General features: G+C 41.5%; 1 protein-coding gene across 1 annotated transcript in view; it reads right to left on the bottom strand.

Annotated features, from left to right (window-relative positions):
• Positions 1 to 14,296, bottom strand: part of SPTLC3 (serine palmitoyltransferase long chain base subunit 3) — a 115,285-nt gene that overhangs the window by 78,755 nt on the left and 22,234 nt on the right. The window contains exons 2-4 of the mRNA XM_038751639.1: positions 13,157 to 13,342; positions 7,086 to 7,240; positions 6,184 to 6,332 (exon numbers count right to left, since the gene is read on the bottom strand). Coding sequence (XP_038607567.1) covers positions 6,184 to 6,332; positions 7,086 to 7,240; positions 13,157 to 13,342 — 490 coding nt within the window. The remainder of the gene's footprint in view (positions 1 to 6,183; positions 6,333 to 7,085; positions 7,241 to 13,156; positions 13,343 to 14,296) is intronic.

Below are 14,296 nucleotides of genomic sequence, written 5' to 3'. Positions count from 1 at the left end.
GGATGGCCTCTTGGAGGAGATGTGATTTTTAGCAGGGTTTTGAAGGTGGGGAGAGTGATGGACTGTTGGGTATGAAGGAGGAGGGAGCCAGGGGAGCCAGAGCCAGGCTTTGGATCTGCGCCAAAGTTTAATGCATTTGAAGTCTTGCCTTGCTCTAATAGCTAATTCAGAGAGTGGCTATGAAGGAGGAGGGAGTCATGAGAGGATGTAAGCAAGGGGTTGGTGGAGAGACAGGTGAGACTGAAGTGTAGAGGAGTGGAGTGTGTGAGTTGGGTTGCAATAGGAGATCAGCAAGGTAAGGTAGGAGGGCAGATTGAGTGCCTTAAAGCAGACGATGAGGAGTTCTTGTTTGAGGTGGGGATGGGTGACCAATTACTGGAAGTTTCTGAGGAGTGAGGAGAGATGTGGACTGGACATTTTTTTAGAATAATGATCAGGGCAGCAGATTGAAGTATGGACTGGAGAGGACGCGGGGAGGTTGGCAAGGAGGCTGACACAGCAGTCATGATAACTGCTTGGATCAGTGTAGTAGCAGTATGGGTTAGGGAGGAAGGGGCAGATTCTAGAGATGCTGTGAAGGAAGAACTGACCATTTGGTAACATTGGATAAGTCTGTTGAATGAGAGACATGACTTGAGGATAATTCCAAGGATATGGTCTTTTGGGGCAGGAAGGATGGTGGTGTAGTCTACAGTGATGGGAAAGTCTCAGGGAGGACAGGATTTGGGTGGAAAGATGAGAGTTCTGTTTTGGAAATCTTAAGTTTGAGGTGTCTTAAGCTTTAGAATTAAGGACATCCAAGTAGAGTTGTCTTGAAGGTAGGAGGAAATGGGAAACTGCAGAGAAAGAGAGAGGTCAAGGATGGAGAGGGAGATGTGGGAACCATCTGCATAAAGGGGGTAGTTGAAGCTTTGGGAGTTCTCCAGGGGAGTTAGCGGACCTTGAAAGGACCTTGAACTGAACCATGAGGGACTCCCAGTGTTATTTGTGGTAGGAAACAGAGGAGGACCCTACAAAACAGGCTGAGAAGGGGTGGCCAAAGAGCTAGGAAGACATCCTGGAGAGGAGACTGTCAGTGAAGCCCAGATTAGATAATGTGCCTAAGAGAATGGGGTGGTCCTCAGGGTCAGACCTTTTAACAACGTTCCTGTTGGACAATGATGTTCCAACTACTCCCCCATTCACAATGTTCAGTATCAAAAGATCAGCCATCATTTGATATTATATAGTATTATCGATAGCTAAATTCATGGAAAATGAAATGCATGTAGAAGCTTCCCAAAAGCATCAAAGCACCCTTAAGAAAGGAAGAAATTCCAATGTCTTTATGATGGGCTCATAGAGACTGTTGCCTCTTCAAGATACACCAACAAAGCAGCCAGTACAAATGTAGGGTTTGTTGACTCTCGACTAGTCTGAGGAAAATGATTCTGAGATCAAAGAGCTAATTGTTTTACTGCAATCAATGATGCCCTGTCCATACCTTGCAGCTCCCCATATCCTAACAAAAGAGATGTCTTCTCTGGGGCACACAAAATTAGCCAAGAAACAAGCATGACAAGTAGTGGGATGCCAAAGCTGCCAACATCCAGGGCTATGGGAACCGAAACTAAGCCAAGGGTTATGCATCCCTGAAGAATCTACAAAGGACTCACACACACTGTGAGAGCATCATCCAAGAGTGAAGACCACTCCCTGTCTCACCCCAGACAGGAAGTGAATTCTCAAGTGATGGCAACAACATTTTCATGACCTTCTTTCCTAATGTAGGAATTGTCAGCTTCCAAACCTCTCTTGACTCTGAGACCCCTTCCACTGTAGGGGAAGCCCTTCAAAGAAGAGTAAAATTGTCCCCTCTTTCAAGGAAATCACATTGTAGCATGAGCTATTTAAAATGGAAAAGGTTCTCAATCAAGGGGCATAACTGTTGAGCTCTACAAGCAGGCAGGGTATTTCTTGACAGAAAATTGCAAAGATTCTTCCTCAACCTACCTGAGGAAAAGCCACTGGATTTTCCAGAAGCCACTAATATCCCAATCTTGAAGCAAAGTGGCAAGAAAGCTCATTACAAAAATGTTGTTTAGTCTTACTGGTCTTCATCACTGGCAAGATCTGAGTCAGAGCCTCGTTGCCTCACTATCAAAGAGCACCACCAACGAGTACACCCAGTATCCCAGGGGGTTTGTGTTACAGAGGAGCACAGCCAGAAATTTAATTTTTTCTGCATATTAGTGTCAGGACAGTGCAGGAAACAACCTACAGACTTCAATCCAGTGTAGATCTTATGGAAGCATTTTCTCCCTCTAAACTGCAAGCTCACTGTGAGCAGGGAAGGTGTCTACCAACTCTCTTGAGATGTAATATTAATAAGTAATTACGGTATTTGTTAAGCGTTTATTATATTCCTGGCACTGTCCGATGCTGGTGTAGATACAAGATAATTGGGTTGGACACAGTATCTGTCCCACATAGGGCTCATAGTCTTAATCCCCATTTAACCAATGAGGAAACTGGGGCACAGAGAAGTTAAGCCACCCACCCATGGCCACACAGCTGACAAGTGGTGGAGCCGGAATTAGAACCTATAACCTTCTGACTCCCAGGCACATATTCTATGCTGCTATTCTCCTAAGCACTTAATACAGTGCTCTGCACACATCAAGCACTCAATAAATACCACTGATGATGATGGCACTGCCAAGAAACCCAGGCTTACAGTAAATACTAATCAATTTTGGTTGGATTTTAAATTTTATCAAGTTTCTAAGGCTCCTCTCTGGTGTTGAGATTGCACTGTCAGAAATGAAGGGTTCACGTGTGATACTTTCCCCAATCCATATGAAGTAAATCAGACTCTGTAATAGGTTCTGGTTTCAACCCTTTTATACAGCCATACTTAAGGATGCAACAAAGGATCTGGAAGTTGATGCTAGATTAAAATTGGGAAACTTTTCCAACTCAAAAGATGGAAGGGATCATAGAAAGATTTTAAATAATTTGAATATCTACCACATACTGATGGATTTAGAAGCATACATACAAAAAATTTGAAAAGATTATAAATCACTTTTCAGAATCAGCTAAATATTTAGTACTGAATGTTAATCTTAAGAAAACTTGCCTTCATAAGTCCTATTAACAAATTGAGGCCTCAGAGTTGAATCCTGTGAGTAAATTAGATTAGGAAGGCTTCTTTTTGTGCAGTGATCCAAAGGTAGGCAAAGAAATACTTGGCTGAATCCAGAAGGCCAGCATAACCTTTGGAATACTAACATAATGCAGCATCAAACTTTGGACCACGTGAAAGTTCTGCAGAATAACTGCAATGTCCAAACTATGATTGAACGGTAAGACCTGACCTTATCAGAGATGACACATTTGAATTCTAGAGCAGTTCCATTACAATCAATAATGCCCTACTTAGCATCAAATGGCAAGACAGAATATTACAATGTGTCCTGTAATCAATCAATGGTATTTATTAAGTGCTTACTGTGTACAGAACACTGTACTGAGCACTTGAATGAATACAATATACAACAGAGATGGTAGACACATTCCCTGTCCACAACGAGCTTACAATCCAGAAGGGGTAATGCAGTCAGTCCATCAATAGGGCAATTCTTAACCTATCGACTTCACTGGCTGCAGCACATGAGAAGACCTGAGGTGAACAATATATCTCTAGTAGTCACTCAATCATGCACTAAAATGGTGAGGGAGAATCATTAACAAGGTGGACAGAAGAAACCTTTGAGAAATACAAAACTTTAGACAACGTGAAAACCGGACAACAATGCGGCATAAACAGCGGACGAAGTTCCTCTCCTTCATGAGCAGCCACTAGGAATGGAGTTAATCTCCTTGAGCTGAGAATTTGATAAGCTCACTATTCCAAAGGGGCAGAATTAACCTGGAGCACATTCCCACACTAGCAAGCTGCAGTACATCAAGGAACAATCTTTTCTTCCAGAGTGGTCACATATCAATTACTGAGCACTTACTGTGTGCAGAATACTGTACTAAGCACATAGGAGAGTACAATATGAGAGAGTTGGTAGACACAGTCCCTGTCCACAATGAGTTTACAGTCGAGAGGGACATCCATCTTTTCATCTTTCTCGCCGGCTCCTTTTTCCAAGAGTTTAACCATGATCAAGTCTCTACTCTTAAACAGCCATTACTTCATTACTCCATCTAGCTATCATCTATTTTTATGCTGTCTGCAAATCAATCGACTTGATCTCAGCAGTCTCTTTGTCCTGCTATCGTCCCGTCTCCAATGAGCACATTGTGGCCAAATTCATTTCTCTCTGGTCTCATCTCCTGGGCATCTTGGATACCTTTGATACTGACAATCGATCTGTGATGTTTATTGAGCACATACTGAGTGCACAGCACTGTACTAGGATGTTGCCCATCCTTTTCTCTTTGAAATTTAATCCCATTTTAAAGGTGGGGTAACTGAGGCACAGACAAATTAAGTGATTTGCCCAAGATCACACAGCAGACAAGAGGCAGAGCCAGAATTAGAACCCAGGTCCTCTGACTCCAGGCCCTTGCTTTTTTCACTAGGCTATAATGCTTTCAGCCTCTTTCACTTCAGCCTAGTTGACACATAGCAGTAAGAATCAGCCCCGAATTACAAACACCTTCTTTACCAAGCATCGATCTGGTTATGTCACCCCCACTTCTTCAAGCCTACAGTAACTCCATACTATTTCTCACAGCCAAACAAAATGCCTCAACTTGGATTTTGAGGCTCTCCACCAGGAGGATTCTCCTGACCTAATTGTCATCAGGTTGCAATGAAATTCTATTCAGAGTCAGCTAAATACACCTTGCACATAACTCTTCCTCCTCCAAGCAACTGCATTTATCTTCCCCTTCATGAACTCATAGCTCTTCTCACAGCAAAGCCCTCCTGTCTCCTCCATGAAGGCTTTAGAGATTAGAGAAGCAGTGTGGCTTAGTGGATAGAGCATGGACTTGGGTCTGAGAAGAACCTGGGCTCTAATCTAAACTTCCAATGTTTACCTTATTTCCCACCATCTTTTTCATAATCATCTAAATATAAATATAATCCTAAAGCTAGTTACATGTATAATAGACATTTATGTATTATGGAATAAAATGACTTTCCCTATCACTTATAATAAGCAACCCACAAAGTTTGAAGTTCCTTTTGAAGGCTCATCAATACTACTTTCCATTCTAAATTCTTTTGTTTCAGTTTTTAGAAACTGTACACTCTTTTATTTTTATAGCATTATCAAGAGGAGATCAGTAAATCATTAGCAAGTTTGCTAAAATGACTGTGCTATCATAAAATTTCCTGGTTCTTCAGGGAACAATACAATAGTGGAAGATTAACCTTTGTTCTATGGACTAACATTGCTTTTTACAGAACCTAGCAGAGTGTCATACCCCCACTTAATTAACACCACTGGATGATGATGATATGCAGAAAGGGGAATATGAGATAGCAGAGGATCCCCTTATTTCTTATAATGGTACTGGTCCAGTGGGTGGTGGTAGTGGTTTGATGAGGGAATTCATTAGGTCTGCACATGTCAATGAAGAAAAGTATGTGAAAGTAAGTCACTTTGGCAGCTAGTTTTGATTCACTGGGCTGTGTTTACTAGAAAAGAAAGCATCTGGCAAAAAATGAATTCCGAACTAACCCATTCTAAAATGTGTTTTTGTCCACCACGCTTTGCAGGTTTGGGACTCCCAAGACTAATTTCTTGGTAGTTTTGGGGTTTTTTTTCATTCCCAACTCAAGTGCCAACCAGATTAACTGAATTAACTACAAATGCCTGCAATTTTTAAACATAAGAACATTATCAACATTAAAACATCAAAATCAATAAAATGAGCACAGACTTGCAATCCTCTGTAAATACCTTGGTTTTGATTTTTGCTTCTAGTCTTTTTTAAACTTCCCTTTTTCAATTTCAACTGCTGCAAATAGACATTAACTTTTTTTTTTTACTGAATTCAGTTTGGGTATTTCAAGAATAGATTTTTTAATACCATTTTAATTAATTTAACTCTTTGGAGGCATTGAGAACAGTGATCAGAGGGAAGTGAACTAAGAGATGGATACTCAGTTCAGTAAACTGAAAGTTATAGAGCAAAAGGGCCCAAGAGTAAATTTACCAGGTGTATGTCTGCACATACCCATCTCTTGTCTGGTGCTGCATACTCCGGTCCCATATTTTTCCAACACCTCCCTCACTGTCTTCATACTTTGACTGTTGGCTTCAGCGAAGCCGAGGTAGTTATAAGACCCCATGTTGATGACATCTTTAATAGTTCTTCCGGTAAATCTGCAGAGAAGGACAGAACAGGTTTACCTAATAAATTGTGTTTTATGACCACGTTTGAAAAAAAAAAAGACACGGTAATACCTTACCAAATTCCTACTGGAAAATGATATTCCACCTAATAAAGTTATCTCCCATTTTTAAAAGGAGTGGCCCTTTTTCATTTCCCTCCCTTCTCAAATGTCCTGTTGGGGCAGAGTGGGGGTGCAGTGTCATGAAATAAATCCTGTAGGAGGCTTCGATATTCTTCATGATGAAAAAATTTCTGTACTCACAAGGTATTATTATCTAGCTCTTAATTTATCTCAAGAGGTGTGTTTCATGACTATCAAACTGGCTTCCAAGAGTATTCTCCTAAAAGAGAGATGGTACTTCGGAAATCCCTGCCTCGTTCGGAGAAATGGGGGAGAGGAGAAAGGTTGTTTGAGACATTTCCTGAGAAACTGGAAAATGTCACATGCTAAAGAGCTTGTGCCCAGGAAAGATACTTTTCCCAAGGCTTGTGCAAGCTGGAATGACATTATTTCAATTATAGTAGTCACTAAGCCAAGCTGAAAAGTTTCATCATTGTGAGTTGCTTCACTGGAATTACACTACAAACAGAAAAACACCTTCATCAGGAGCAGCCAGTTCTAAGCTGTCATTTATAAATCTGAAGAACTGATCCACATCCTGATGCATCTTAGAGAAGGATTTTCTCCCAAACCAACACCTACTATTGCCATTATTATTACCACCACCTAAAGCTTGACTCACCTAAAGGTCCAGTTGTAATCATCTGTCACTCGCTCCATCAAGTCGAACTGAGGCCCTGGGACACTGCATATTGGACGGTTCCAGTTATCACGGATACGCATGTAAAGGTTCCGCTTATAAAAATTCTCAAAGTCTTGATAGAGGGGCACAAAATCCTGGAAGGAGGCAGACAAATGATTAAGTTTGGCTGTACATTTTCCTCTCTTTTTTTAGAATTTCAATTTAAAGAACAGCCTTTATGAGGTCAAGAAAAATTAAAAAAAAAAACCCTGCAAGCCCTGAATTCCAATCTCCACATGAAGCAAGCACTGGTAGGGCAAGAGCTACAACTGGGTGTTTTAGATGCCTCTGTGTGGCTTGGGTAATCATGCCCAACAATAATGCAATGGAAAGCAGAGGAAATAACACACTGTGGAATTTCTTTTCCAATCCAATTTATTCAAGGGCCAGAGAGAAAGGATGGAGAACACCTGGGGGCTATTATGTTAGTATATAGATTGTTAAATGAGTGCGGACAGGAAGGAAGCTTGAAGAGGAGGACTTAGGGTGTAGAGAAAACAATTCAATTTCCCCTCTTGCTTCCAACACATGTCCATTTGGATTGACTGACATCTTAGACTCAACTTATCCAAAACAGAACTTTCCATCTTTCCTCCTAACCATTATCCTGCTCCCAATTTTTCCATCTCTGTTGATCATGGTTAGACTATTGTATAAGCCTCATCACTGGCCTTTTTTTCTTCCAGCCTCTCTCCATTTTTAAGTCCATACTCTGGCCCACACAGATCATCTTCTTGAAATGTCACTTTGCAGACAGCTGTTCAATCCTCCAGTGGCTAGCCCACCTCCTTTCACACCAAAAAAACCCAAACAAAGCCACAGAAAACTCTTTACCTATGGTTTTAAGTCACTCCACCAACACTCCCCATTATGCATTTTGGCGTTCTTCACCAACTACTCTCCAGTTCCCATTCTTCCCACCTTCTAAGCTCATCTTAGAGAAGCAGCGTGGCTCAGTGGAAAGAGCAAGGGCTTTGGAGTCAGAGATCATGGGTTCAAATCCCGGCTCCATCAGCTGTCAGCTGTGACTTTGGGCAAGTCACTTTACTACTCTGTGCCTCAGTTACCTCATCTGTAAAATTGGGATTAAAACTGTGAGCCCCCCGTGGAACAACCTGAACATTTTGTAACTTCCCCAGTGCTTAGAACAGTACTTTGCACATAGTAAGCGCTTAACAAATACTGTTATTGTTACTGTTATTATTATTATTATTATTATTACTTCTTAACTTTACCCTTTCTGCCTCACCCACCTCCTATACCTGAAGGACATTGTTCCCCCAGCCTAAAATTTCCTCCCTTACAAAGTCTGCCAGATCTTAGCCCTTTCACACCACACTGGCCTACACCATAAACCAAACTGCACTTTGCCCAGCTTGAATGATACTTCCACCTGGTTATCCCAGAAATCTCTCAAGTAAAAACAAAAACCCTCCTATCCACCCCCTCTCTGACTCACTCTCCTGGCTTTCCTCCCCAGAGAAGTCAAGTGCATGACAGGGTTAGGCATTATTGCTTCACCATGATGGATTTACTTCTTCGTCACAGGGCCTATGGTTAGGGAAAAAGATTTCTGCTACCCAGAAGTACACAATCCAAGTATGGAAATGACTGCCATTTCACAGGCCTGAGATCAATCAATAGTATTTATTGAGTGCTTACTGTGCGCAGAGCACTATACTAAGTGCTTAGGAGAGTCCAATATAACAATACATGATAAGGATCTAATCCATTCAACAAGAAAATTTAAAATTCAACAACTCAATATCATCCCTGGAAGAGGATCTTTCTAGTCATTCATTAAATCATATTTATGGAGCACTTACTGTGTGCAGAGCACTGTACTAAGCGCTTGGGAGAGTACTTTTTTTCCCCCTGCCCACAAAGTGGGTTTCCTTTTTGAGAGGAAGAAGGGATGGCTCTGACTTGTTCCTGAGCCCTTCCGATTTTCTGGTACAGTAGCAACAGGGGAGAGTGTCTGTGTTACCATGTTCTTGGTGTTTGAGTATTGTGTTTCCCTGATCCAGAGGCAAATTCACCACAACAGAAGATCTTTGACCTCCCAGTGGAAAATCAGGAGGCTGACCTCCCAGTGGAAAATCAGGAAGCTAGAGATTATGAAGATCCCAGTTTCCTTTTGTAGCCCTTCCAAATGGTGGAGGGGTGGGAAGGGCAGGAGAGGCACTGCCCACCTACCACCTCTGTGCGATCTAATCAAATAACCCAGAGCACCTTTCAACAACTCAGGGCAGTAGAGATAACCCACTTGCCTGCCCCTCCCCATCCCCCACCTTTCTCCAGCCTCAACCAGCAGTCTGAGTCACACACTAGCAGTGTGCCAGAGTTAAAACTAAGACCAGGTCTGTACTGAGCCAATGACTCACTTCTGGAGTGAGTAGAAGGAGTAGTAGGAGAAGCAGCGTGGCTCAGTGGAAAGAGCCCGGGCTTTGGAGTCAGAGGCTGTGGGTTCAAATCCCGACTCTGCCAACTGTCAGCTGTGTGACTTTGGGCAAGTCACTTAACTTCTCCGGGCCTCAGTTACCTCCTCTGGAAAATGGGGATGAAAACTGTGCGCCCCCCATGGGACAACCTAATCACCTTGTAACCTCCCCAGTACTTAGCAAATACCATTATTATTATTATTATTATTATTACTACACTATAATAATAAACAGACACATTCCCTGCCCACAACGAGCTTACAGTTCAAGTCCCTCATCACTTCAGACATAACTACTGAGAGCTCACCTCCTCCAGGAGGCCTTCCCAAACTGAGTCCCCTCCTTCCTCTCCCCCTCCCCACTCCCCCTGCTCTACCTCCTTTCCCTCCCCACAGCACCTGTATATATGTTTGTACAGGCTTATTACTCTATTTATTTTACTTGTACATATTTACTATTCTATTTATTTTATTTTGTTAATATGTTTTGTTTTGTTGTCTGTCTCACCCTTCTAGACTGTGAGCCTGCTGTTGGGTAGGGACCGTCTCTATATGTTGCCAACTTGTACTTCCCAAGAGCTTAGTAAAGTGCTCTGCACACAGTAAGCACTCAATAAATATGATTGAATGAATGAATGAACAGAGTCAGTAGACATATTCCCTGCCTACAAGGAGTTTACAGTCTAGTTGGGAAGACAGACATTAAAATAAATTACTGATAGGAGAAATGGGAGAGTATAAGAATATGTATATAAGTACTGTAGGGTTAGGATGAGTATCAAGTTCTTAATGTGTATAGAGCCAAATGCATAAGAGATACACAAGAAAGGGCAAATAAGGGAAATGAGACAGTAATATATTCAATATAACCGAAGAGAATTTATGAAATACCCTTTCATATTCTTAAACCCAAACAGATATGGTGAAGCACACATACAAGGACTTATTTTCTCCCAAAGACAATGGAGCAATCGGCCTGGTAATGATATTAATAAAAGAGAAATAATAATAATAATATATGCCAAGCACTGTACTAAGTGTTGTGGTAGATACAAAATAATCATATCATAGATGGTCCCAGTCCCACTTGGGGCTCCTAACCTAGGGGAGAAGGAGAACAAGTACTGAATTCCCCATGAGGAAACTGAGGCACAGAGAAGTTAAATGAACTGCTCCAGGCCGCACAGCAGGCAAGTGGAAAAGTTGGGATTGGATCTTGGTGGTCCCATTCTCTGAAAAAGACACTTTCTAATGTTGAGGATTATTTCCCCAGAATGAATTTAAAGTGTGTGTGTGTTTGTGAGGGGTGGTGAAGAGGGGGAGAGATATGTGCAAGTGCATGAACACATACACGTGATAAATTCTTCCCAGCCATATTTCTGTTAGGGCTTTATCTTCTTTTTGATGATGAATACTATGTATTTTCTACCTTGTCTGGCCATCTGTGTTTGACTCTTCTGTTTATTTTTTCTTTTATAGCATTTTTCAAGTGCTTACTATGTGTCAGACACTGTTCCAAGTGCTAGGATAGGTGCAAGTTAACTAGGTCGGACACAGTCCCTTTCCCACATGGGGCTCAAAGTCTAAGTAGGAAGGAGAATGGGTATTTAATCCCCATTTTCTAGTTGAGGAAACTGAGGCAGAAAGAAGCTAAGTGAATTTCCTAAGGTCACACAGCAAGTAGTTGGCAGAGCCGGGATTAGAACCCAGGTCCTCTGACTCCTAGGCCCAGTCTCTTTCTACTAGGCCAAGCTACTTCTCTGTTGTGTTAAACTAGATTGTAAAGTCTAGTGGATCATGACTATCACTTTTTAGTCTTTAAAATTGGTGCATTCAAAAGTTTGTATGTAGTAGCCCACTTGGTTAATATCTGTTGGTGATGACGTGAATCTGGTAAACATATTTTCCTGAAATCATAGATTCAATATGCAGTGGTCGCCAAAAAGTTAACAGAGTGTTGGGCATCATTAGAAAGGGCTTAGAAGCACAACATAAAAGAGAGTTTTGCCACTAGACAGGCCACCTGGAATACCTGAGCAGTTCTGCTTGCTGCATCTTAGGAAAGCAAAATATAGCTGGAAAAGGCACAGAGAAGAACAACCAAAATGGTCAGAGGTTGGAGAAGCTTTGGAATGACGACAGGCTGAAAGGCAGAGGACTCTTCAGTCTGGAAAGAAAAAGGTTAAGTGGAGATACCTTCCAAGTTTTTAACATCACAAGGAGTGTAAGCCAGGCCAACCTAACATATCACCCGCCAAATCCCATAACACCAGGATTGGAAAGCATCCATTGATCTTTAAAGGTGGTAGGTTCAAGACAAACTAAAGGGAAAGCTTCTCCTTATATACAGAGTAAGCAGGTGGAATTCATTGCTCCAGGAAGTTTTGAAAGCAGAAAATGTCAAAGGTTCATAAAGGGTTAACAAGCAGCAAGAGAAGCAGCGTGCCCTTAGTGGAAAGAGCATGGGCTTGGGAGCCAGAGGTCATGGGTTCTAATCCTGGCTCTGCCACTTGTCAGCTGTGTGACTTTGGGTAAATCACGTCTCTGTGCCGCAGTCACCTCATCTGCATAATGGGGATTAAGACTGTGAGCCCCATGTGGGACAACCTGATTACCTTGTATCTACCCCAGTGCTTAAAACATTGCTTGGCACATAGTAAGTGCTTAACAAATACCATTATTATTATTATTAACCTCAAAGACAAAAACTCTGGAATGGATTATTGGAGGGAACATTAGGAATGATAAAAAGAAAAGTTAGGAATGTTAAACAAAGAACACAAAGATGTAAAGAGTAGCAATCTAAAGATCCATCTATTCCAGGATTCTGTCTCTGACTGAAGGGTTGGGTAAATATATGGATGATGGAGTGAAGCAGGTTAAATGGCATATCCTTAACCATGAGAATGGATATCAAGTAGGAAAAACATGACATTATTCTTCCAAAAAACTTTGGTTGCCTCTGCTGGAGGCGGACTGCTGACCTAGATAGAACACTTGTCTGAGTCAGTGCAAAATCTTGTAGGTTTTTCTATTTTTATGGGATCACAAGTAGGAAACAGTTGTATATTTGAAAGAATCTTCTAAATTACACCTGCGAAAACAGAATTGATGGGAGCAATTCAAGGATTTTAGCCCTACATGTATGTACATGTATGTACATGCACAGGCTCCTATAAAAATACTTTATGAACATTTTACACTCATTCCTTAGATTTATTCAAGGCATCCACCACATTTTTAAAGCACTGTTAAAACATTCTCTTAAAAACGGAATTGAATCCACCAAAATTGCACTAGGGTTCTCAAGTGAAAGACCCAATTAAAAGACAAAAATCTCATTCCAAGCTCTAAACATTATTAACATGAGTCAAGTCAACCTTTATGGAAAACTCTGAGAACTAAGTGAGGAAACACTCATGGGGGGTGGGAAGCCAAATGATCTGAGTCCACTGATACTAGGGCCCATCTTTTATTACATTTCAAGGAAGTGAAAATGATCGAGCTTGAAGGATGAAAGCCCTGGAATAATTTGCCACTCCGGATACAAATTACAGGTTCTCATACTTACTTTTTGTTCTTCTCGCTCTGTTGCTATATGACATTTTTCTATTCCCCAGTCTCTCAGAAAGTCTCGGAGGTATCCAAACAATGTTCCGATCCCATAACCCATGTATGTGAGAACAGCAACGTACATCGGTGCCTGTTCGAAGGATTCAATAAATGGCTTCCTGTAGAAATGTGGCTTTCCATTTGGCTGAAAATAGAAAAAAAAATTCAGAATTAACCCAATCCAACTGGGCAGTCATTAAAATGACTGCTTTGACACAGGAGCAGTGATAGTATTTGAATCAGGTGATATTTGTTTTGTTTCGTTGTCTGTCTCCCGCTTCTAGACTGTGAGCCCATTGTTGGGTAGGGATTGTCTCTGTTGCTGAATTGTACTTTCCAAGTGCTTAGTACAGTGCTCTGCACACAGTAAGCACTCAATAAATATGATTGAATGAATGGATAGTATTTGAATCAGGTTTATTGGTGGTGGAAGGCTCTGATTTCTAAGTAGCATTTTCAAATGGTAGGAGCTGCTTAAGCACATAGCAAGCACTTTTAGACTGTGAGCCCACTGTTGGGTAGGGACTGTCTCTATATGTTGCCAATTTGTACTTCCCAAGAGCTTAGTACAGTGCTCTGCACATAGTAAGCGCTCAATAAATACGATTGATGATAATGATGATGATCACTGGAAAAGGCCATACACAAACCAGTGATCGAGAAGGCAAGCTCTAAGAGGCCACCATGGTAGAAAATGACCGCCCTATCCCTACAATGCACTTCATGTAATTTCCTGTTGGTGTCCAGTCCCACTTTTAAATTGGGTTTCAGACTTGACTCCTTGGTAATTAATTGTAGGTACCTGGTTCCAGAGTGCCAATTATGCTTTCCCGTTACCTAACATCTTCCACACAATCTACTTTGCTGCACACTCAATGAGAGATCCAAGTTCGGAATAATAATGATCAATCAATCAATCAATCGTATTTATTGAGCGCTTACTATGTGCAGAGCACTGTACTAAGCACTTGGGAAGTACAAATTGGCAACACATAGAGACAGTCCCTACCCAACAGTGGGCTCACAGACAAAACAGTGGGCTCACAGACCCAACAGTGGGCTCACAGTAATGATGATACTTGTTAAGTGCTTACCTTGC

Source organism: Tachyglossus aculeatus, chromosome 9, assembly GCF_015852505.1.
Source record: "Tachyglossus aculeatus isolate mTacAcu1 chromosome 9, mTacAcu1.pri, whole genome shotgun sequence".
Classification (NCBI taxonomy): domain Eukaryota; kingdom Metazoa; phylum Chordata; class Mammalia; order Monotremata; family Tachyglossidae; genus Tachyglossus; species Tachyglossus aculeatus.
Note: the sequence above shows the minus strand (reverse complement) of the source record. Positions and strands in the feature narration are given on the sequence as shown.